Genomic DNA, 24,987 nt, shown 5'->3' on the forward strand with positions numbered 1-24,987 from the left:
GATGCCTTTGGACCTGGCAGCTCTTGATTTTGACTCCACCTTCTTGTGATGCCACCAAACTTAATCGCATTGCTTCTTGAAGGCACAGCTCGTAAACAACTCCATAGTATGGCTGCCAGTTCCCTCTATAACTCAGTCCCACTGAGCTCTTGCCTCATATGAGTAGTTGAGGCTTAGAAGCTCTGTACGTCTTGTGCACCTTTGGTAAAATCAGAAAATGTAGGAAAATACCAGAGAATTGGTTGTTTAATGACCTTAATTAACTTCCCACCACAGATCTGTCAGCCACTGATCCGTCCTGCCAACGGAAAGACATCAGGGAGCTGATATGACACAGGTCCACGCCATTTTCCGTACAACCTCTCCCCTCCATTGCCTCTGGTTGAATGCTTTATTTTATTTTAAAATGCTTCTGTGAAACACCTTGGTAAGTTTTATTATGTTAAAATTGCAATATAAATATAAGTTGTTGAAAGTAACTTCAGCTGTGCTCAACTGAGCATAATTGAAAATTGGGAAATAACTTTTAATACCTTTTTCAGATATAATTGGATAAGTCAATATTGTAATACCTCAGTGGATCCATTCATCATGAATTTTACCACAGTTCCCTGGAGTGTAATGACTCTTGATGCCTCCTGCATGGCAGGCCATTTCCGTGCTGCCTCACAAGGTTGGGAGCCTTTAGTTTTGATAGGATAACTCTGACGCAACAATATCCTCTTTTCAGACAGATCTTCATTTTTTATACCTTGAAATTAAGAAAAAAATTAAAATGAACCAAAGTTGGCAATGTGAAAATATTTAGGTAAAAGTAAACTTATGGAAAAGCAACTGTAGCCTGTGAACAGGAAAAATAAAGTAGGGTCTTCTTTAAAACTATACCAATTTATGCAGCAAAATTGGTTATAAATGTTCTGTATTCTCAGAAACATGCATTGAAAGCTGTACACAAAGAGGGATTAAATATTTCTTCTTCTTGACCATAGTTGTTAAGAAGTTTTGGCTGTGTTTGGAAAGTTGAAATTAAGATGTGTTGTAGACAGCTATGTTTTACATTTGAAGCTGCAGGATTTAGGGCATCTTGGCAAACTTTGTTACTGTGTTAAGATTTGAAAAATATGAAAAGGACAGACCTATAGACTCTTCAGCCAAGTATGTTATTAACAGTCCATCTGGAGAACATGCATTCAGACACATAAACACTGGAAGTTCTGGACCATCTTCTGAAGGGGTTGCTGGTTCAGCTTCTTCAATTTCCACCTGTACAAGGAAGCATGGATTACATTCACAGAAAAGCAATGGGCTGACTATTACCTTCCACGCTGCTGTAGCTGATCAAAAAGTAAGAATTTACCTATCCAATTGGGCCTTTTTCATTCTTTGAATTTGGAACATCTTTTATATATTGTTGGAACAGGCCTGATTATTAGTTATGATAGCAGAGGAACTGACAATATTGTTCAGGAAACACCTTAAAGATCGTTTAAAAGAGTGAAACACCCTAGTGATTGTTTTGAGTGATCTGAATAAGATATCAATAACACACAAAGTATGATAAATGCAAAATATACCTTTTGTTCTTTTGGTTGTTCTGGTTCTGGACTTGTACCAGGTTCCTTCTTTTGCTTGCCCTTTGCCGAGAAAGAGTTTTTGTTCTTGGCGGACTTATCCGGCTTACCAGTAGATGGAGAAGTGCTTTCAGGAACTGGTGAAAGCACTTGGATAGGTGGGATATTTAAAATACCAGCTAGTATTGGATCTTCCTCCTCTATAAAAAGAATTTTTAATAGTGGGTGTGTGTGTATGATACTGTTCCCTACGCACAGTATCATTGTTTATTCTGAATACTATAAATTTCATGGGTGTACAGCACATATTCTACACTACTCATCGTCACTGCAGACTACCTGTACCCTACAATCTGAAAAGCTAGATTGTGGCAAAGGGATTGTAAAAATCGGTCACTTGTTACATGTGTGTTCTTATATCTTTTTGTAACATGCACTAAAACACACTCTGGTCACACAAGGCCGTTTGGTTTATTTTAGTTAAAATACATAAATGAACAGAAGATAGTTTTAATAGTGACATTTAATCAATTCCCTACCACTCTACCACCCATGTAACAAAATACATGGCTTTATCCCCATTATAGACTAAAACTTGCTCAAGTTGTAATTCTTTAATTAGCACTAGCCTTTTTCCTCACTGGGTGTATCTCGGTATACATGCCTCAGCTTGGAGCCTCATAATCTTCTCATTAACTAAAATGCCAAACCTCTCCAGCTACCTCTAACTGACTTTTCCAGAAAACAATAATGAGGTAAAGGCTAACCTCTCCCTTAGCTGCAAGGATTAGCTAGCTGAACTGCAAAATTAATACCTTATGCTGGCGCCTACACCAACAATATTATCTGTCTAAACACATGGATTAAAAACCCATTAAGGGTTAACCCATTAAACAGCTCGGAAATGTGCTCAATGGTTTTCCATTCTCTTAAATAAAAACAAAATACTGTGAATGCTGGAAATCTGAAGTAAAAACAGAAAGTGCTGGAAAAACTCAGTAGGTCTGGCAGCATCTGTGGAGAGAGAAACAGGGGATGGAACTTGCCATTTTTGAAACTAAGTGCCGTGGTGGGTGGATTTCACAGTACATTTCCCGCTGGTCAGAGTGGTGGGAAATCATGCCGGATTTCATGCTCGGAAGACAATTAAGTATGCATAGGTGTGTATCTCTCTGAATCACATGATGGGTCAGGAACTGATTCGCCCGCCCTGTTGTTACCTAATGGGGTCGAAGGTCCAGGCGCCATATTTAAATACCAAACAAGCACATTTACTCTCTCCAGCCCAGCTGTGTGTTTTGCACGTCCTGAGATGGCCCCCAAGACCAAGAAGACTGTCACACTGAGGTTTAGCCATGACTCCCTCGAGGCTTTGTTAATTTGAGTACACCAACAACAGGGATGGCTCCAGGAAACCTACCAACTTCACCTCACTGGCCTGGGAGGCAGTCGCAAGGGAGGTCAGCTCATCTGGCACCCGGCCCAGAAATGCCATACAGAGCAGGAAGAGGGTGATCTCAGCCACTCCTCCAGGGTAAGTCAACTCTCAGCTCACTCCAATCTCACACTCTCATCATGGCATCATGCACTCAAAGGGTTACACTACACAGGAATCTCACACAATATTAGCGGGGGACACATCAGCACTGATTGTCTCACGGACACTTTAACATCACCAGCAGCTCATCTACCATGCTGCACAAACTCCATCCTGAGCCCCTACTGGGAGGGCTCACTACACACAGGAGGCATGCTGGCTTCCCAATCTCTACTCCATCCCTTCTTATCGCATTCCATCCATTTGTCTTCATGCAGGTCAAGCTTGCCCACAACAAGAGGGAGAGATCCTAGACGGGAGGAGTGGACGGCCAACATACTGGAGCTCACTCCCTTCGAGGACAATGCCGCTGAGTTGGCAGGAAAGGAAAGAGATCGCCCCTGTGGTGAAGGTGAGATTGGCCTCTCCCAGCAAGCCACTGTGGATAAGCCCTCCATGAGTTGATCACATCCTAACATTCACAGTGAGTTACATACAATCTTGTATTCAGCCAATTCATGAACTAAATTTACCGGCAGGTCCAGGCACAACAGCAGGGCCAACATAAACCCCAGCCCCGAACAACCTCAGAGGAGGATGCTGAGGAGCCACCTGAAGAAGACCCATCACTGCATTCATCTGCACCCTCCACCAGTTAGCAGTCGAAGAACTGCTGGAGATCAGGCACCTGCTGAGTCTGAGTCAGATGATGAGCCTCCGCAAGCTGCAGCCAAAAACATGCTGGAGATGCATCGACAGGTAGATCAGGTAGAGCTGTGAGAGGCAGTGAGCAGACTAGAGTGACGAATAGAGGAGTCCATCCATGTTTTGTCTGATGTCATGGCTCCGCCATGCGAGCACCTTAAGGTCATCATGGGGAGGGTGGCAGCAGCCTTGGAGACCATGGTCGAGCAGATCCTGCCAGATTTGTACTTGGAGTTGCACTCCATCACTGTATGTATTGGTGGGATCCATCAGTGGCTAGGCAAGAGGGGGGTGGGGCACCTCGACCTCCCTCCAGTTGTCCCTTCTCAAAGAATCAGGGAGGGACCCTTGGGGACTCACAGGGAGGACAAGCATCGACCAGACACCCCGGCGGTCTCCGCACAGGACAGTCTAAAAGCATCCAGCCGCCCCATCAACTCCAACTGGTCAGGATGAAGAGGTTGCATCTGCCCCTTGAGCAGGACACCCTTATAAGGCTGGGACCCTCTGGGCCTCGGGTCTCCAGAGGACATCTGCCAAGGTCACCTCAGGCAACAAGACATAGAAGTCAGCAAGCTGCCTCCACCTCTGCTGTGGATGTCGGGCTGCACCCAGGTGTAGCGGTACGGTTAAGAAAATTAAGAAATTTTGACATCACTTCTGGGTTACGAATGTTCAATTACTGTATATATCATGCACATTTGTAAATATATTTGCTGTTCATGAGAATGATCTTGTCATTTGAAAGTGTTGTGCATATGAATCTATGTGCCCTCTTATTGTGAGGGTAAGCCATGCTCCTACTCAGTGCTCACTTCTCTTTGAGAGACTCATATTCATGTGATGAATACCTGACTCATGATAGTTACTCAACCCTTGTATTAAAATCTTTATTGGATGTGTTTGCAAAATGCCTTAGTAACCTCCACTCCTTACAAGACAACATGGAGTTAGGCCTGTTCAATAGCGAAAGAGGGTTAGCTGTAATTGTATCTCTTCACTGGTAGTGCCAAAGCACAAGGCCTGAAGCCATGAAGATCTCCCCAACTATGCGCGCATCTCAGTGTTCCAAAAGTTTCTCATCAAGTTGATGATAACTGCATCAAATCCTTTGACACAGCATTTGCGCTGATGACCTGACTTTCACTTCCCGGAGCACACGGATATAGGGTTTGCCGCTGACCTTTCCAAAGATTAGGGCCTGGTGAATAATGAGGGTTGAAGGTACAAGTCTGAATGCTGAACTGGCTCTCAATATTAATGGTTGTAGAGGCCTTTCAGTGTACTGGCATGGCACCAAGGGACAGGAGGAATGTGACTGTCTCCCATTGTCTGCATCTTACTCCTCCTGGAATCTTGTGGCTATCAATGTGGCATGGACATGTCATCCACATCATGATTCTTCAAAAGCATCGGCACATGGAAGCTGACCCTCATTTCCTTCTTCAGTTCTTCCCTTTCCTGCTCTTCATCATCCGAGGAGCTCTCATCCTCCTCCATGTCTCCATCTGGCAAGGGTTCCCCCATTTGAAGCGTCAGATTGTGCAGAGCGTAACAGACCACGATTATGCGGGAAATCCTTTGTGGAGAGTGCCTCAGACCCCTACCTGAGTGGTCTGAACATCAGAAGCACATCTTTAGGACGCAATGATCTGCTCGATGATGGATCATGTGGAGCTATGCGCTGCGTTGTATCTCTCCTCCGAGGCTCTCTGAGGACAATGCAAGGGTGTCATGAGTCATCGTTTCAGCGAGTACCCCTTATCCCCAAGCAGCCAGCCCTTTAATCGCTGAGGCCTTTTTATTATGTGAGGCACCTGGGAGTGACTCAGGATGTTTGAATCATGGGAACCCCCAGGTGCCCCCATAAACGATGTGCTTCTAATGATTGTACACAAGTTGAACCCAGAGGGTGGGACCCTTCCCTGTTAATGAACATCAGGCGTTGCTGCCATGGAGCTCTCAATGCCATGTGTGCAATCGATTGTACCCTGTATTCTAGGGAAGCCTAAGATAGCTGCAAACCAATGAAATCTAGCAGCTTGGCTAGCTTCATCAACTGTGAACTTCACATAATGATAAACCTTACTGTAGAGGGCATCTGTCACCTCCTTGATACATTTATGTATGGAGGACTGTGAGATCCCACATAGGTCCCCCGTGGATCCCTGGAACGATCCACAGGCAAAGATATTGAGCACAGCGGTGACGTTCAGCGCCACTGGCCCGGGCTGTCCTCCGAGTCCATGGGGTGTTAGATCCTCCCACAGAATGTGGCAGATATGATCCATCACATCTCAGGACAAGAACAGGTGTGCACAGCATTGTCTTTTGCTGATCTCCAGATAGGAAAGTCTTCTTTGGTAGACTCTTGGTCGTGTGAGTCTCCTCATCCTCTGGTTCTTGCTGAGGCTCCCCTGGACTTCAAGCGGGGCCTTCCCTTGAAATTGCGCTAGGCGGCACCGGGTCGTCCTCCTTCTCCTCCCCAATTGGATCAGTGCCATCAAGGCGGCAGCATTGAGTTCAGGCTCCATTATTCAATCTTCCTTCTCCCTGTGGACTCATAGATGCAACGGATTAATGAATACTAGGCAAATATAGTAAAAGTCCCACTTGCAAACAGAAAGCCACTGTAATGTCCGAGAGCTGCATCTGCACTACTGGCTTGTCGCTGATATGGCCCTGTAGCTAAGGCCCAAACTCAAAGCTCCAGGTGACCAGGATGCCAACCCTGATACTTGACATCTCAATCCCACAGATGTTGGAAGAAGTTTGGACGCATTCATGAAATGTGCTACCTTACCAAAAGCACTCCTGCAATCTCTGATCTGGCAAACTGATTAAGTTAACTTGCAAACGATCAATGACTGCACGCCCTTTTGGCCCATTATCCATGCTAATTCATTGATGATCCGGCAGATATGCCTCCTTACTGCATTTTCCATTACCACATTCCCCTCTGTTAATGCTCAAATGGAGCAACTATATTGCGAAGCTAATGACTCCTGCCGTCCTTGTTAATGTGCACCAAAAGGCATTAGCTCCAATGGCACCTTCTTGAGGAAGTCTTCCTCTTTTCTCTCAGCTCTGACTCTATTTCAATGTTGTCAAAAAAGTTTTCGCTCCTCCCGACCTCAGACCTTAACTTGGCAGAATCTTTTCCAGTTTGGAGTTCAAATTGCACCAATACTTGGTGCTTTCAAGATGGTGGTGCTCCATTTTTATTTTAAGACCAGCTTTGACCCTACCCTGTCAGCATTTGGGTTCCTCCAATTTTCCTGGAACCTCACGACGTTCAGGTAGATCTCTATTCGGTTATTCTCCAGCTTCCCCCATAAACCCTGGATCCCACTGTTGTTGTGGTGGACATTCCAACCCTCCTCCTGAACCCATCATTGTTGATGTCCTCATGCCCCATATAGATCTCACCCTTCTCCATCCCAAGGCTGGGTGCACAGTCACATACAGAGGAGAGCCCCCCCCAACTTATTACGTTTTCTCCATTTACAGGCTGCAAATGCCTCCCCTAACCATAACCATCCCACCTGCAGCCCAGTATTGAGCCAGACAAGCCCATCGCCACCAACTGTGAACACGCCCTGCACACCAAGCTGTGCCTTATCCCAATTGAGCACACAGGTCTTGCCCCTCCCTGGGGCGAGAGTATGACGTGTGTGCCATGCATAGCCCTGTAACATGGCCTGCAAAGCTGTGGCACAGCCTTTAGTCTCTCATCCTGACTGTGAGGTGCACAAAGCCCCAGAACTGCCTTTAATCTCTCACTTCAACCACTTGGCCCCAGGCCAGGAAACTACAATGGTCTTTCAATGTGCTCCCCAGTTCCCTCATGACTGATCACAACACAGTCCCTCCTTCCCCCCCAACACACCTCTCCATAAGTCTTGTGCTACCCATTCCTCTTGTGCCACACCAACACAAACTCCCCTTTCTATCCTAGAGTCTGCATACATCCCCTCCGATTCATACAGTTCGATTCCCGTCCAACCCCTTGTGTGCCTGCATTCTAGCCTTCCATGTTGGGCTCCAGCTTCCCCACCCTTTGTCTCCTCTCTGCCTGCCATCGATTGCCCTCTTCCCCCAGCTTCTATACCCCATTGCCTGCCCCCCCACCCCCAATCTTCGGGTTGGCAAGTGGGGGATAGGCCCCACTCGCTGATGCGTAAAATGATGCGTGGTGACGTCAGGCGTGCGTCCTGACATCACCACGCGTCATTCAGATCCTCAGTTCGGCAGGCACGCACCGGAGTTGGCTGCGCACCCGCCAAACTGTCAAAGTTAAGGCCATTTAAACACCAATTAAAATAATTAACTGCAATTAAAATAATTAACTGAGCTGCCTGTCCAACCGAAAGACCACAAGCCCTGAATCAGCCTTCTCCCCCCTCCAACATAGCGAGCGTTCAGTGCTTCCGGGTGCACGTCACATTGGGCGGGCCTTAATTGGCCCACCCATGTAAAATGGTGGTGCGCAGCCAATCGCGGGCGGCAATCGGTTGCATGCCCGCCCGCGCCTGGTCCCGTCCAACCCTTCCGACGGGGAGAAAATTCTCCCCCATGTGTCCGTCATCCTTTTCCCCTCCTTCCAACCCCTCCATACCCCATTGTCCTCCATGTCTCCGTCATTCCCCTTCACCCACCCTCCAGTCACAATGCTGGTCTTTGTTTCAAGGTGCAACCCTGCCTGAGAGCCACTGCACAACGGTGTCCTCCCGGAGTATGGAGGCCCCCAACATGAACAGACCAACCCTACACGCCCACCATTATGGCATTACAATGTCATTGCTAAGAAACTGGTGCAGCGCTGTTGCAGGTAGGCTTTGAATGTTGCACTCAACTCAAAGCCATGAGCAACGTGAGGGCAGACCGATGCACGTCATTCATTTCCAAATGTCCTTTAGGCCAGTCTAAATTCCCGCTGCCATGATGCAAGATTGGAAGGTGGAATGTGATTTTGGCGAATTGCATATTTAATGAGCATTCATGACATGGTAACGCATGCAAATGGCATTCCCAACATTCATCAGCGGGAAACTGGGCCCGCCTTCAATCTGCCATGAAAGGGGTGAGGGGAAAATTCCAAACTGTTTTCCCGCTGGCAGGAATCTGATTTTGGCCTCTCTCTGAATTTTCTGCTTCCGCCCACCACAAAACCTGCTGCAGGCAGGATTGGAAAATTCTGCTCAGAGTTTATGTTTGGAGTTGAATATGATTCTTCTTTGGTCAAAGAGTCATCTTCAACTCAAAACATTAACTCTGTTTCTCTCTCCACAGATGTTGCCAGTCCTGCTGGAGTTTTTCCAGCACTTTCTGTTTTTATTACTATTCTCTTAAATGTGTTATGCAAATAAGATTTAATCACTCATTTCATTACACTGGGGGGCAGAAAAGAATGCTGAAACTTGGTGTTTAACACTTTATAAATTGCACATGTACTTACAAAATAATAAATTAATGTATAATTCATGACATTAATATATTAAATGCAATCCATTTCTTGATCATATAGGTAAAATCTGCTGTTAGTAAAATAACGCAATATATTTTCAGTACACAGTCTTCTGACATTCTTCTAGGTAGCTCATTCTGTGTATTCTATTGTGCCAAATCCTTATTCACTTAATAGAAATCAATTGCATTTTGCACTTTAATTTCTTATTACTTCACCTTTTTTCTGTTCTTTTGAAGGAGGATGTTTGCTGAGACTTATAGTTATTCCATCATCGAGGATAGCTGAGAATGATCTAAACTTGTTGATGGGTACATGTGTCCTTTCCTCCTCTGCGGGGATGAGATAATTGCAGAATTAAATACTTATCCTGAAAATAGAACAGTTCAGATTTTGCCATGTTAGTTGCCCAACATTTTACTCTTCAAGTTACTCAGATACTATTTAAAATTATCCAGCAGTACTTGAAATAACTACTGCAGCACAATTTTATGATACAGTGGGGCGAAAATGCTACAGTGGCGTCAGGCACAGCACTGAGCAGAGCTGACTTTGCACGAGAATACAAAGTCAGTTTATTTAAATATTTTTGTGGCCTTTTAGGTTGATCCCCTATGATTTTGGGAGTATCTTGGATGGTGGGGATTAGCTGGCAGTTTTCACCCTGACTCCCATTGACTCTAGTTTTGCTAGGGCTCCTTGATGCCACACTTGGTCAAATGTGAACTTGATGTCAAGGCCAGTCACTCTCACCTCACTCGGGAGTTCAGCTCTTTTGTCCATGTTTGAACCGAGGTCAGGAGCTGAGTGGTCCTGGCGGAACACAAACTGGGCGTCAGTGAGCAGATTATTGCTAAGCAAGTGCCACTTGATACTACTGTTGATGACCCCTTCCATGACTTTACTGATGATCAAGAGTAGACTGAGTTGGTTGGGTTGGATTTGTCCTGCTTTTTGTGTACAGGGCATACTTGGAAAATTTTTCACATAGCCGGGTAGATGCCAGTGTTGTAGCTGTCCTGGAACAGTTTGGGCAGGGGCATGGCAACTTCTGGAGCACAAGTCTTCAGTAATATTGCCGGAATATTGTCAGGACCCACAGCCTTTGCAGTATCCAGTGCCTTCAGCCACTTCTTGATATTATGTGGTGAATCGAATTGGCTGAAGACTGGCATCTGTGATGCTGGGGACCTCCGGAGGAGGCAGAGATGCATCATCCACTCGGCACTTTTGGCTGAAGATTGTACCAAATGCTTCAGCCTTATCTTTTGCACTGATGTGCTGGGCTTCCCCATCATTGAGAATGGGGATATTTGTGGAGCCTCCTCCTCCAGTGAGTTGTTTAATTGTCCAACACCATTCACAACTGGATGTGGGCAGGACTGCAGAACTTAGATCTGCTCTGTTGGTTGTGGGAGCGTTTGGTTCTGTATATAACTTGCTGCTTATGTTGTTTGGCACGCAAGTGTTATAGCTTCACCAGGTTGATGCCTGATTTTTAGGTACGCCAGGTGCTGCTCCTGGTATGCCCTCTTGCATTCTTCATTGAATCGGGGTTGATCCCCTGGCTTGATGGTAATGATAGAGTGGGGGATTTGCTGGGCCATGAGGTTACAGATTATGTTCGAGTACAATTCTGCTGCTGCTGCCGATGGCCCACAGCACCTCATAGATGTCCAGTCTTGAGTTGCTAGATTTGTTCGAAATTTATCCCATTTAGCACGGTGGTACTGCCACACAACATGATGGAGGGTATCCTCAATGTGAAGGCGGGGCTTCGTCTCCACAACGATTGTGCGGTGGTCACTCCTACCGATTCTGTCATGGACAGATGCATCTGCAGCAGGCAGGTTGGTGAGGATGAGGTCAAGTATGTTTTTCTCTCACCACCTGCTGCAGACCCAGTCTAGCAGCTATGTCAATTAGGACTCGGCCAGCTCAGTCACTAGTGGTGCTACCGTGCCACTCTTGGAGATGGACATTGAAGTCCCCCACCCAGAGTACATTCTGCGCCCTTGGCATTGTCAGTGCTTCCTCCAAGCGGTATTTATCAGCTGAGGCCGGCTGGTATGTGGTAATCAGCAGGTTTCCTTACCTATGTTTGACCTGATACCATGAGATTCATGGGGTCGAGCAAGCTTCCTGACATTATCAAGCAGTCGCGAGATATTTTGCTCAGCAGGCGTGCGCAAAAGTCGGAAGCGTGCCCGCTGACAATTAAAAGGGCAATTAAGCCTATTAATGGTGCAACTGTCTCCGATTTTTCATGGCCTGTCCAACCTTACGGTTGGCGGATGAGTGAATTGGCCAGGTGACCTTTATATTTTTCATCAAACCTCATCCAAAGGCGGGATGAAATCTCCGTAATGAAATAAAATAAAAATATCTGTGGACAGCATTTCAAGAGGTATATTTTCAGGCGCTTGATTGTGATGCATGGACATGTTTTTGCAGCTTTTTAAACCTTTATTTAATCATTTGAGGTCTGCAACTCCCTGAGGCAGCTGTCTGCCTTCAGGGAGTTCTCTTGCAGCGTTCACCCACACCACGATGATGTCATCGCCCGTCCTCTTCCTACCCCAACCCAGCAGCGCTGAGCTTTTCAGCACGAGTTTCACGCTGGCTGGCAGTTAATTGGGCAGCCAGTGTGAAATTACAGTCAGCAGCCGATCGCAGTCAGCAGGATGATTCCCAACTGCTCCCGGGCCTGCCAATCCAGCGCACCCGCCAAAGGTAAAATTCAGGCCATAAGCTAAGGCAAATTGTTTCCTATCTGCCAGCAAACCAACACTTATTCACCGCATCCTTTTTACAAAAATCTCTTAAAAGGTATTGATCTGAAACTGTAGTCATTACCTAGCTTAGAATATCATAATTAATTGAGATTTACTCTCTACTTGATATAGAAAATCTTTGACAAGGAGCAATTTAGGAAGGGCAATTAGGAAGGAAACTTGCTCGTCTTCTGGTAATATTCTGCTTTATATGACACATCAAGTAAATTCAAGGGAACTACTTTCATTGAAAATATAAACTATGGCCAGAATTTTTAGCTCATCGGATGGGCGTGTGCCTGACCCGAACGAGTGTAAAATGATGCATGATATTCCAGTCGGCGGGTGCGCATGCACAGGAGTCGGCAGCGGCCCACTAGTAATTAACAGGCTTATTAAGGCCATTAACAATCTAATTGAATTAAAGTTTTTGCTGCCCATCCAACCTTATAATTGGCGGGCAGGCGAAAAGGCTAAGCTGCCTTTGCATTTTTTGCGAAACCTCATCCACGTGTGGGATGAGGTTTTGATCCACCATTAAAAAAAAATTAAAAATTGTTCATACTAATTTCTAACATGTCTCTGCGAGGGGACATGTTTTTTAACTTCTTAAAGTGCTTTATTTTTAATTTTTTATATCTTCATCTCCCTGAGGCAGCTCTGTGCCTCAGGGAGCTTCTCCTGCGCACATCGGCACGCATGCACAAAGTTCCCCACTCGCCCTCCTGCCCCCCCACCCCCCCACATAGGCAGCACTGTGCGCTGCAGCGCTTAATTGGCCGTGAAATCACAGTCCAGCCCTGGTTGCGGGCGGTGGTCAGCTTCCCGGTCGCTCCCACCCGCCCCTGCCGAGGTAAAAATTCTGGCCTATGTTTTCATGATGCTCTTCTGCCTCTATTAACTGGGATGTAAGTAATAATTGCCTCATCGTAATTGTGACTTAATAATATAAAGTCCTTAAACTGCATTTAAACAGTCAAAGAATTATGAGGGATAGAGCAACATCACAGCAATATGCACATATGGAACGTGGGGCTGAATTTTGCCATCGGCGAGCAGGGGGTGGGGCCCGCTCACCGACGCGTAAAATGACGCGGGATGACGTCGGGGGGAACCCCCGACGTCATCCCGCCCCATTTAAATTTTCAGGAAGGCAGGGGCACAGCAAAATCAGCTGCGGGCCCGCCAACCTGTCACTGGCCAACTGAGGCCATTGACAGGATCATTGAAGCAATTAAAAGGACCTGCCCATCTAACCTTAAGGTTGGCAAGCAGGCCAGGAGCCCCAGCGGCAAACAGATAAAACATGAAACCTCATCCACTGGCGGGATGAGGTTTCATGTAGGGATTTAAAAAGTTCAATAAAGTTTTAGTGTAATTTATGAATATGTCCCATCTTATGTGACATTGTCACATGAGGGGGACATGTTAAGGATTTTTTTTTCTATTTTTAACGTTTTTAAAAGTGTCAGTGATCTCCCTGAGGCAGCACTTAACCTCAGGGAGATGTGCGCTCTTTCGTGCACATGCACTAAAGAGCGCACTCTCACTTTTGGAGAATACAGCCCCCGCCCGCACAGGAAGCGCATAGCGCTTCCCGGCAGATGTCACGCTGCGCAGGCCTTAATTGGTGGCAGAGCCTGCTTCTCCGGCGGGGATCGGCTCCACACCCACCAGAGATTGGGTCGGGCCCGCCTGCCTGGTAGGCAGAAAATTCTGCCCCATGGAATAAATTTGTTTCTAGAATGTAGGGAAACTGCACTTGAATCAAAAGGCTGCATTTCTGCAAGTAAAACATTGCACCAACAAATATGAGATCACAAATTATTTGCAATTCATCTTCTTGCAGTATAATGATGTTAATTTGTGTCCATTAAAAGCCAAAGTATTAAATACACCCATAATTTCTTCATTACCTGTCTCAGAATTTTCAGACCCTGCTTTTTCTGTTGGAACTTCTTCACTGTCATCCAATTTTTTTATGGGATCCTTGATGTAGGTGAAGAACTGATGTCTGTCTTTCATTACACAGACCTGAATAGTTGTTGAACCTGTTGAAACAGGCAAGAATATACTTTGTAATAATTTTGGAAGAAACTCCAGTTGTCTAAAGGACACAAGGTATATTTGATAAACTGACATCCTTTGAATTGGGTATTTAAAGCTGACCTAGTATAGTAGAATTTCCATGGGATTCTCCCAATCTCCAGACATATGTTTGGTGGAAAATCTCAGGAAATTTCTTAGACAGGGCTGTCTACACTATTTTTCTTAGGTAGAAGTTCCCAAACATAGTGGGGGTGCAGGTGACAAGGAAATTAGTGTACAGGAGGACAGTTAGCCAATAATGGAATGTTAGCCAACCAATGCAACTTTGCATAGTCAGAGGTACATCAGGGGAATTTTAAAAAAACTTGAAAGAAAATTTAAGTTTAAATTCAAAACATGTACCAATGTAACCTCTCATAGGAGGATCTCACACAGCACAGGATGCTTGAATCACCGATTTCTAGAAGTGGAAGCTGGACTCTGGTGCACAGTAATTGGTTGCTCAGTTACTAAGCACCAGAAACGGCTCTGTATTGTGATCACCCCTATGTGGTGCTGCATCAAATCCCAATGTGGTTTCAGAACTGTAAGATCTACAACTGACATCATCTTCTCAGTCCGGCAGCTTCAAGAGAAATGCCATGACAAAGGAGACCACAATATATTGACTTCAGTAATCTCACCAAGGCATTTGATCATTGAGTAGAGGCAGTCTATTTAACCTACTGCAGTTGTTCAATGTGATCTCCTCCTTCCATGACAACATGATGGGTAAGGTCACCTACATTGGGGCAACATCGGAAGCCTTTAAGGTTCACAGTGGGGTCAATTTTCAATATTGTCAGGTAGACGCTAGTGTTGTAGCCATACTGGGACAACTTGGCTAGGGGCGGACTAGTTTTACAGCGCAGCTACAATTGGGATGTTATCGAGGCTTGTAGCATTGCCATGTCCAGTGCACTCAACCATTTCCTAATGTTATGTGGAGTGAACCAAATTGACTGGAGACTGGCATCTTTGATTCTGGGGACCTCAGGAGGAAGCAGAGATAGATCATACATAAATTGAGTTTTACTATTTCTAATTAGATTTTAAAATTAAAATTCAGTGGCCTGGTAATGAGCCAATGGGCCCTTATTGATTAACAAATACAGTGATTAGTTACTTTCACTATATACTCAATTTGTTGGTCTCATTAAATGTACCGGGCAATACAATGTTGAGACTGTACTTATCATATTATGAGATAACACCCTATATTTTCCAATCAATGTTATTTTACACAAACATTAACCAATTTTAACATAAACATTAAATGGTTTTAAACAAAGGATTAGTGAAGATCACAAAATCTAGCCTATAATAAAATATGAGCACTTTAAAGATTTAGAATGCAGAGGCTAATGGCTAAGGCAGAGGCTAAGATTTTTAGTTTGGTGGGTTCCCGCAATCGGCGGGCCCTGGAGCAACTGGGGAACAGACCCCCAACCACGATCGGCCTCCGACTGCGATTTCAAGCTGGCTGGCCAATTAACGGCCAGCCAGCGTAAAGCACATGCTGAGAAGCTCAGCACTGCCGGGTGGGGGTGGGAGGATGGCAAGCGCTAAAGTCAGCAAGGGCACAGGACAATGCAGAATGAAAGCTCCCTGAAGGCAGAGAGCTGCCTCAGGGAGCTAAGGAATTTAAATGCAATAAAAAAATTTTAAAATCTGGAAAAAAATGCCAACACATCAGAATCAGTCACCTGAGCATATGGAAGATGAAAATTCTCTCCATAGATTTTTATTTTTTTATTTAATGACGGAAGCCTCATCCTGCTCTTGGATCCTGTTTCCCGAAAAATGCAAAGGCCGCCTGGCCGATTCACCCGCCCGCCAACTGTAATGTTGGAAAGGCAGCGAAAAATCTCCGTTAATTGCGCAGTTAATGGGCTTAATTGCCCTTTTAATTGTCGGCGGGCGCGCTTCCGAGTTTAGTGCGCACCCACCGACCGAAATACAGCGCGAGTGCGCAATGACTTCGGGACGCTCACCCGACATCATCACGTGCTATTTCACGCTTGTGTGGGTCAGGCGCACACTCAAACGCTGAGCAAAAAATTCCACCTAATAAGAAGTTTGCAGACTCAGTATCTGAAAAACCTGCTGATCCAGATGTTAAATATAATTGGGTTAGTTCCATGCATTTCATGGATTATTTACTTCAGCTGCTGAACTGTGCTGTATTGTCTAGGCAGTAAGAAATATATTTGGTTCTGTAGTTATCTTTCATTACAGGAGGATTCATGTTTTATCAAGCAGTTACCATGCAAGAGTTGTGTGATTTTCACTCGAATGTGCCCTCCATCAACTGGGAATAGAGACTTGACTTCACCAGATACTCGAATTAAATCATTTCCAAAATTGTAGCCAGTAAACTGCAAATAATTAGCACAGGTAACAGTTATTGAATCTGGAACAAAGAGCGTTTGTGTAGTTCTCAATATAAAAATTAATTCTGGTAAATTTGTGTTCAGCAAGGCAAGAGATTTCAAATACTGGTATATGGAACATTTTCCCTCTTTGATGCTGGAGGCCAGAATTTCGATTTTAATTGCTGGCAATAACCTGCATGGTTGGAGGAAGAAAAATCAGGCGGATGGTAGTTCAGAAAATCCCCTATCACCATGTCATTTCTAGGATTTTCTGCCAGGAAATGTCTGTCTAAATATGGCTGGGTGTCTGAAGGAGACAGCTGAAGAGATAGTGGAGGCGTTAGTGCTGAACTTTCAGGAATCACTGGAGTCAGGGAGGGTCCCAGAGGACTGGAAAATTGCTAATGTAACCCCCCTGTTTAAGAAGGGAATGAGGCAAAAGACGGGAAATTAAAGGCCGAATAGCCTGACCTCAGTTATTGCTAAGATTTTAGAGTCCATTATTAAGGATGAGATTTCAGAATACTTGGAAGTGCATGGTAAGATAGGGCAAAGTCAGCATGGTTTCATCAAGGGGTCATGCCTGACAAATCTGTTAGAATTCTTTGAGGAGGTAATGAGACAAAGGAGAGCCAATGGATGTTATCTACTTGGACTTCCAGAAGGCCTTTGACAAGGTGCCGCACAGGAGGCTGCTCAGCAAGATAAGAGCCCATGGTGTTAGAGGCAAGGTACTAGCATGGATAGAAGATTGGTTGTCTGGCAGGAGGCAGAGAGTGGGGATAAGGGGGTCCTTCTCAGGATGGCGGCCGTTGATTAGTGGAGTTTCGCAGGGGTCAGTGTTGGGACCACAACTTTTCACTTTATACATTAATGATCTAGATGAAGGAACTGAGGGCATCCTGGCTAAGTTTGCAGATGATACAAAGATAGGTGGAGGGACAGGTAGTATTGAGGAAGCGGGGAGGCTGCAGAAGGATTTGGATAGGTTAGGAGAATGGGCAAAGAAGTGGTAGATGGAATACAACATGGGGAAGTGTGAGGTCATGCACTTTGGTAGGAAGAATAGAGGTATAGACTATTTTCTAAATGTGGAGAGAATTCAGAAATCTGGAGTGCAAAGGGACTTGGGAGTCCTAGTCCAGGATTCTCTTAAGGTTAACTTGCAGGTTGAGTCGGTAGTTAGGAAGGCAAATGCAATGTTGGCATTTATTTCGAGAGGACTAGAATATAAAAGCCGGGATGTGCTGCTGAGGCTTTATAAGGCTCTGGTCAGACCACATTTAGAATATTGTGAGCAATTTTGGGCCCCGTATCTCAGGAAGGATGTGCTGGCCCTGGAGAGGGTCTAGAGGAAGTTCACGAGAATGATCCCAGGAATGAAAGGCTTAACATATGAGGAACGTTTGAGGACTCTGGATCTATACTCGATGGAGTTCAGAAGGATGATGGGGGATCTGATTGAAATTTACAGAATACTGAAAGGCCTGAATAAAGTGGACATGGGGAAGATGTTTCCATTAGTAGGAGAGACTAGGACCCGAGGGCACAGCCTCAGAGTAAAGGGAAGACCTTTCAGAACAGAGAGGAGGAGAAACTTCTTTAGCCAGAGAGTGGTGAATCTATGGAATTCATTGCTACAGAAGGCTGTGGAGGCCAGGTCATTGAGTGTATTTAAGACCGAGATAGATAGATTCTTGACTGGTAAGGGGATCAAAGGTTACGGGGAGAAGGCGGGAGAATGGGGTTGAAAAACTTATCAGCCATGATTGAATGGCGGAGCAGACTCGATGGGCCGAATGGCCTAATTTCTGCTCCTGTGTCTTATGGTCTTATAATGCGGTGATTATACAATGCATTTCCCGTCATTTCTGCCCAAGCAATGCAATGCGCAAAGAACATGGATGCATTGCTGGCACCTAATGTTAAAGGCCGCCAGAGGGAAGTTAGAAGTCAAATAACCACTTTGACTAAAATTGGAGAGCCAGCTTGTGCTTTTCCCCAGTTATATAACCATCTTATTCATACGTCAAAAAGTCTGCACATTAATAAAGAAGGTTGCTATCCAAATACAATTGTTATCTGCAGTTATTTGGGTTGCGTAAAGCACTGTGCAAGGTCTGCAGGTGTCTGTGTAGGAGTTCAACACATGTATGTATTCATGCAGTTTCATCCTTCTTGGAACTGGAGATGGTGGGGTAGTAGTAACGTCACTGGACTAGTAATGCAGAGGCCCAGGCTAATCCTCTGGGGACACGAGTTCAAATCCCACCAAGGTTGCTGGTGGAATTTAAAATCAATTAATAAATCTGGAATACAAAGCTAGTCTCAGTAATGGCGACCATGACAACTATCATTGGTTGTTGTAAAAACCCATCTGGTTCACTAATGCCCTTTAGTGAAGGAAATCTACCATCCTTACCTGGTCTGACCTACATGTAACTCCAGGCCCACAGCAATGTGGTTGACTCTTAACTGCTCTCTGAAATGACCTAGCAAGGCAATTAGGGATGGGCAACAAATCTGCTTCTCTCATATTCCTTTTGGGCTGTAACTTAAAACCTGATGATCTCAATCCTGAACTTTATTTTTTTAATTTTTTAAAGAAAATCAAGCTTTGCTTTCTGATAATTCTAAGTTGTGCATGATCAAGAATGAACATCAAGCTGCCTGTTAGTAAAAAAGGACAGATGATCATTTATGACATACATGGCCTGGTCAGTGCTGCCCACATCCCATGAAAGAATAAAAGGAAAAAATCATGGAACATGTAAAAATTCATGGGATTCGTGACAGAAGCCTTTGTCAGTAGGAGAGGTGCTCTTCTTGAATGCTCAAACTGCTGCTACAGAAGTTCTAAGGCACAGCGATTTATTTTGTCCAACTATCAAATGGAGATAGCCATAATGCAGACAAAGTGAGAATCTCTAATCCTTGAGGAAGAAAATCTTGAAAAGAATTCCTGCACTTTAAATGACCTCAGTGCCAACCCTCAATATGGTAATGGCCCAAATCTCAGGGACGGAATTTTGTGGCCCCTCCCACCAGCAGGATTTTCCAGTCCCGCTGAAGTCAACGGACCTTTGAATGGCTTACTGCATTTTACAGCCCCTCCCCCACCCCAACGGGGCATAAAATTCCGCCCCAGGAAACATCAGTCAGCAGAGCAATTAATGGGCAGCCAGAAATCCTGGCTCCCTTTATTTCTGTAGGTGGACTGAGATCTGTGGGAAATTCAGGATACTTGTTAATATTAAGTACTTCTATGCCTTTAACAAAGGTCTAGCACTTTAGGTGGAAAATCAGGCAGATTCTGAAAAAAAGATTCCCCACCTGCATTCCACAATGTTAATTTGTAACAACTTTGGTAATTTTATCTCCAGGTTTGTATGTTAAAATTCTGGTAAATGTAAATAAACATAGCAAACCTGGTAGAATTTCTTAATTGGTGCAACTGGTTCCTTAGCTTCTGGCTCAGCTTCTGAAAATGCTTCTTGCTCTTCTTTGGTGCGTTTACCTTCTTGTATTATTGATTTCTTTGATAACCTACTTGACTTTGACTCCGATTGATGTACGTTTTCTTCCTTCTTTTTGCTAACTGGCCTGTCTTTCTTGCCTTTTTTATCTTGTTTTTTCTGTTCCTCCTCTTTCAACCTCTCCTGGTCTTTCTTCCAAGCCTATGAACCAGGAAAACAGTAAATACATTAAGGATGTATAAGAATATTTGCATCTTCTGAACTGGCTAACAATATTTTGTAGTGAGTAATAATATGAGAATATAATACAACAATTTTCAACCAGAAAATTCTGGTTTTTTAAAAATGACATGTTTGAAACTTCACCACTGGTTAAAGTGAATTATCAAGAATAAATTAGACTTTTAACCCTAAAATTTTGACTCTCATAATTCACCACAGGACGTGCAGCAGAGTGGAGCTCTGTTTGTCCAATCCTTACCCTATCAGAAATTCTGGATTCAGCTAATTTAAACATTGATTGACAGGACATAGGTACATATCCCACCAGCAACTGGCCAGTTACCAAAAATTCAAAGCGGTGGTATGAAATGGTTTTGTGAAAGGGAAATCATGTTTGACTAATTTATTGCAGTTCTTTGAAGGAGTTACCGATGCTGTGGATAAAGAGGAACTGCTGGGTGTTCTGTGCTTAGATTTCCAGAGGCATTTGATAAGGTGCCATATCAAAGGTCATTGTGGAAAATAAAAGCTTAAAAAATGTTTTGGAATGTTCTTCCAGATATTTTATGAATAAAGTATATTTTTAAAAAAAAACAAAAAAAAACTCATGGTGCAGGGGGTAACATATTGGCATGGACAGATGATTGGCTAGCTAACAGAAAACAGAGGATAGCCATAAATGGGTCTTTTTCTGGTCGGCGGGATGTAACAAGTGGTGTACCACAGGGATCAGTGCAGTGACCTCAACTTTTTACAATTTATATAAATGACTTGGATGAAGGGACGCAAGATATAGTTGCTAAGTTTGCTGATGACACAAAGACAGGTAGGCAAGTAAGTTGTGAAGAGGATGTAAGGTGGCTACAAAGGGATAAGATAGGTTAGGTGAGTGGGATCCGGCAAATGGAGTATAATATGGGCAAATGTGAAAATGTCTATTTTGGCAGGAAGAATAAAAAAGCTTATTATCTAAATGGTGAAAGGGTGCAGATCTTTGAGATTCAGAGGGATCTGGGTGCCCTAATGCATGAATCACAAAAGGATAGAATGCAGGTACAGCAAGTAAATAGTTCTCACCCAGACACTCAGTGGCGCTGGAATTCAAAAGGAGTAACGTCAGGACAAGGTAGAGAGCTGATTGGTAGGTAGTGGGTAAGTTTTTCATTCCAATTTAAAGTGACATTACAGAAGGTAATAGTTTTCTACTTGGTTTAAATTTAAGGAAATAGTCTTTTAATTAAAAACAAACAAAAAGTATGGCAAGGGAGCTCAGTCCCATGTGTTGTACAGTCTGCAGCATGTGGGAATTATCAGACACTCATGGCAGTCTGAATGACCACATGTGCAGGAAGTGCCACCAGCTTGACCAGCTTGAGCAATGGGTTTCAGAGCTTGAATGTCAGCTGGAGACACAGCGGTGCATCCACGAGGCTGAGGGTTAGGGATAGCATATTTTTCGATGTGGTCACTCCACAGCTTAAGGAAGTGTAGTCAGAGAGGGAATGGGTGGCCACCAGTGAGGAGAAGGGAGGCAGGCAAGTAGCCAGGAAAGCCCCAGAGTGCATCTCACTCAAGAACTGTGTTTCTGCGTTGGAAAACGGTGAGGGCGAAGGTTCCTCTAGAGACTGCAGCCAGAGCCAAGTTCATGGCACTGTGGGTGGCTCAGCTGCACAAGGGCAGGGAAGGGTAAGAGTGCAAGAGCAATAGTGGTAGGAGGCTTAATAGTGAGGGGTGCAGACAGGCGCTTCTTCGGCCATAGACATGACTTCAGGATGGTGTATTGCCTCCCTGGTGCCAGGGTCCAGGATGTCACAGAACAGCTGCAGGGCATACTGAAGGGAGAGGCCGAACAGTCAAAGGTTGTGGTTCACATTGGTACCAACAACATAGGTGGAAAGAGGGATGATTTAAGGAGCTAGGTAGCAGGTTAAAAAGCAGGACCTCAATGGTTGTAGTCTCTAGATTACTCATTGTGCCACATGCTAGTGAGCATAGGAATAGGAGGATAGAAAGGATGAATGCGTGGCTGAAGAGGTGGTGCAGGAGGGAAGGCTTTAGTTTCCTGGATCACTGGGTTGTTTCTGGCGAAGGTGGGGCCTGTACAAGTCAGATGAGTTGCACCTGAACTGGAACGGGACCAACATCCTTGCAGGGAAATTTGCTCGTGCTGTTGTGGGGGGTTTAAACTAATTTGGCAGGAGGATGGCATACAGAGTGGAGGTACAATAGAGGGTCATGCACAGCCAAATATAGAAGAGAAACGAAGTCAGTCTGGAAGACAGAGCAAGTATAGACCTGGTTAAGGCACAAGGGAATAATGCAAGGCTGGATTGCATCTATTTTAATGCAAGGAATCTTACAAGTAAGGCAGATGAATTCAGGGCACTGATTAACACATGGGGATATGATATTGTTGCTATCACAAAGACATGATTGAGGGAGGGGCAGGACTGGCAGCTCAATATCCCAGGGTATAGAATCTTCAGGCGTGACAGGGGTGGGGTGGGGGGGGTGTGATGGGGGGTGGGGGGACGTATAAGGAGGTGGCATCGCACTATTGATGAAGAAGTCAATTACTGCAGTAAGGAGGGATGGTATCTTAGCAAGTTCCTCAAATGAGGCCATATGGGTAGAACTTAAAAACATAAAAGGGGCACTCACTTTGCTGGGATTGTACTATAGGGGAGATAGAGGAGGCAAATCTCAGAGAAGTGTAAAAATAATAGGGTAATAATAGTAGAGGATTTCAACTTCCCAAATATTAACTTGGATAGTCTCAGTGTGAAAGGCTTAGAGGGGGCGGGATTCTTAAATTGCACCCAGGAGAGCTTTTTGAGCCAGCACGTAGAAAATTCGACAAGGAAAGGGATGGTACTGGACCTAATGCTAGGGAATGAAGCCGGGCAAGTGGTAGAAGAGTCAGTTGGGGAAGCATTTCGGGGATAGTGACCATAACTTTGTAAGATTTAAGATAGTTATGGAAAAGGACAAAGATCGACTGGAAATGAAGGTCCTGAATTGGGGGAAGGCCGATTTCAATATGATAAGACAGGATCTGGCCAAAGTGGACTGGAAACAACTACTTGTAGGAAAGTCTACATCAGACCACTGGGAGTCATTCAAAAAGGAAATAGTGAGAGCTCAGGGTCAACATGTTCCCATAAAGGTGAAGAGTAGGACCAACATGTCCAAGGAACCCTGGATGTCAAGGGATATAGAGGATTGGATAAGGGGGAAAAAAAGAGGCTTATGGCAGATACAGAGGGCTGAAAACAGCGGAAGCCCTAGAGGAGTATAGAAAGTGTACTTAAAAAAGTAATTAGGAGAGCGAAGAGGGGGCATGATAAAATACTGGCGGGCAGGATAAAGGAAAATCCTAAGGCATTCTGTAAATATATTAAGGGCAAGAGGATAACCAGGGAAAGAATAGGGCCCATTAGGGACCAAAGTGGCAATCTGTGCGTGCAGCCGGAGGACGTAGGTGAGGTTTTAAATAATTACTTTTCATCTGTGTTCACGATGGAGAAAGACAATATAGGTTAGAAATCAGGGAGGGGTGGTCTGTGATATACTTGAACAAATTAGCATTGAAAGGGAGGAGGTATTAGCAGTTTCAGCGGGCTTAAAAGTGGATAAATTCCCAGGCTGAGGTGTATCCCAGGCTGCTATGTGAGACAAGTGGAGACTGCAGGGGTTCTGACAATAATTTTCAAATCCTCTCTGGCCACAGAAGAGGTGCCAGAGGACTAGAGGTTAGTAAATGTGGAACCATTATTCAAGAAGGGTAGTAGGGATAAACCAGCCAGTGAGTCTAACATTAGTGGTAGAGAAACTATTGGAAAAAAAATCCTGAGGGACAAGATTAATATTCACTTGGAGAGTCAGGGATTAATCAGGGATCACCAGCATGGCTTTGTCAGGGGGAGATCATGTCTGACAAATTTGATTGAATTTTTTGATGAGGTGACTAGTTGTGTAGATGAGAGAAGTGCAGTTGATGTAGTCTACATGGACTTCAGTAAGGCTTTTGACAAGGTCCCGCAAGGGAGAATGGTCAAGAAGGTAAGAGCCCATGGGATCCAGTGCAATTTGGCAAATTGGATCCAAAATTGGCTTAGTGGCAGGAGGCAGAGGGTGATGGTCGAAGGTTGTTTTTGAGATTGGAAGCCTGTGATGAGTGGTGTCGCTGGGAACCTTGCTGTTTGTAGTGTATATTAATGATTTAGATGTGAATATGGGACGTATGATCAGTAAGTTCACAGATGACACGAAAATTGGTGGTGTCATAAATAGTGGGGAGGAAAGCCTTAGATTACAGGACAATATAGATGGGCTGGTAAGGTGGGCAGAGCAGTGGCAAATGGAATTTAATCCTGAGGCGTGTGAGATGATGCATTTTGGGAGGACTAACATGACAAGGGAATACAAAATGAATGGTAGGACCCTAGCAAGTACAGAGGATCAGAGGGACCTTGGTGTACATGTCCATAGATCCCCGAAGGCAGCAGCACAGGTGGATAAGGTGGTTAAGAAGGCATACGGGATACTTGCCTTTATTAGTTGAGGCATAGAATATAAGAGCAGGGAGGTTATGTTGGAGCTGTATAAAATGCTAGTTAGGCCACAGCTGGAATACTGTGTGCAGTTCTGGCAATCACACTATCGGAAGGATGTGATTACACTGGAGAGGGTGCAGAGGAGATTCACCAGGATGTTGCCTGGCTGCAGTGTTTCAGCTATGAAGAGAGGCTGGATAGGCTAGGGTTGTTTTC

The 24,987-nt window shown here is 44.6% G+C and overlaps 1 protein-coding gene across 1 annotated transcript in view; it reads right to left on the reverse strand.

The window, feature by feature from the left end:
• Positions 1-24,987, reverse strand: part of spag17 (sperm associated antigen 17) — a 342,330-nt gene that overhangs the window by 158,092 nt on the left and 159,251 nt on the right. The window contains exons 26-32 of the mRNA XM_078559611.1: positions 19,946-20,194; positions 16,409-16,520; positions 13,971-14,105; positions 9,499-9,612; positions 1,575-1,771; positions 1,137-1,263; positions 573-751 (exon numbers count right to left, since the gene is read on the reverse strand). Of these exons, the coding sequence (XP_078415737.1) occupies positions 573-751; positions 1,137-1,263; positions 1,575-1,771; positions 9,499-9,612; positions 13,971-14,105; positions 16,409-16,520; positions 19,946-20,194 (1,113 nt within the window). The remainder of the gene's footprint in view (positions 1-572; positions 752-1,136; positions 1,264-1,574; positions 1,772-9,498; positions 9,613-13,970; positions 14,106-16,408; positions 16,521-19,945; positions 20,195-24,987) is intronic.

Source organism: Cetorhinus maximus, chromosome 16 (genome assembly GCF_964194155.1).
Source record: "Cetorhinus maximus chromosome 16, sCetMax3.hap1.1, whole genome shotgun sequence".
In the NCBI taxonomy this organism is placed as follows: Eukaryota; Metazoa; Chordata; class Chondrichthyes; order Lamniformes; family Cetorhinidae; genus Cetorhinus; species Cetorhinus maximus.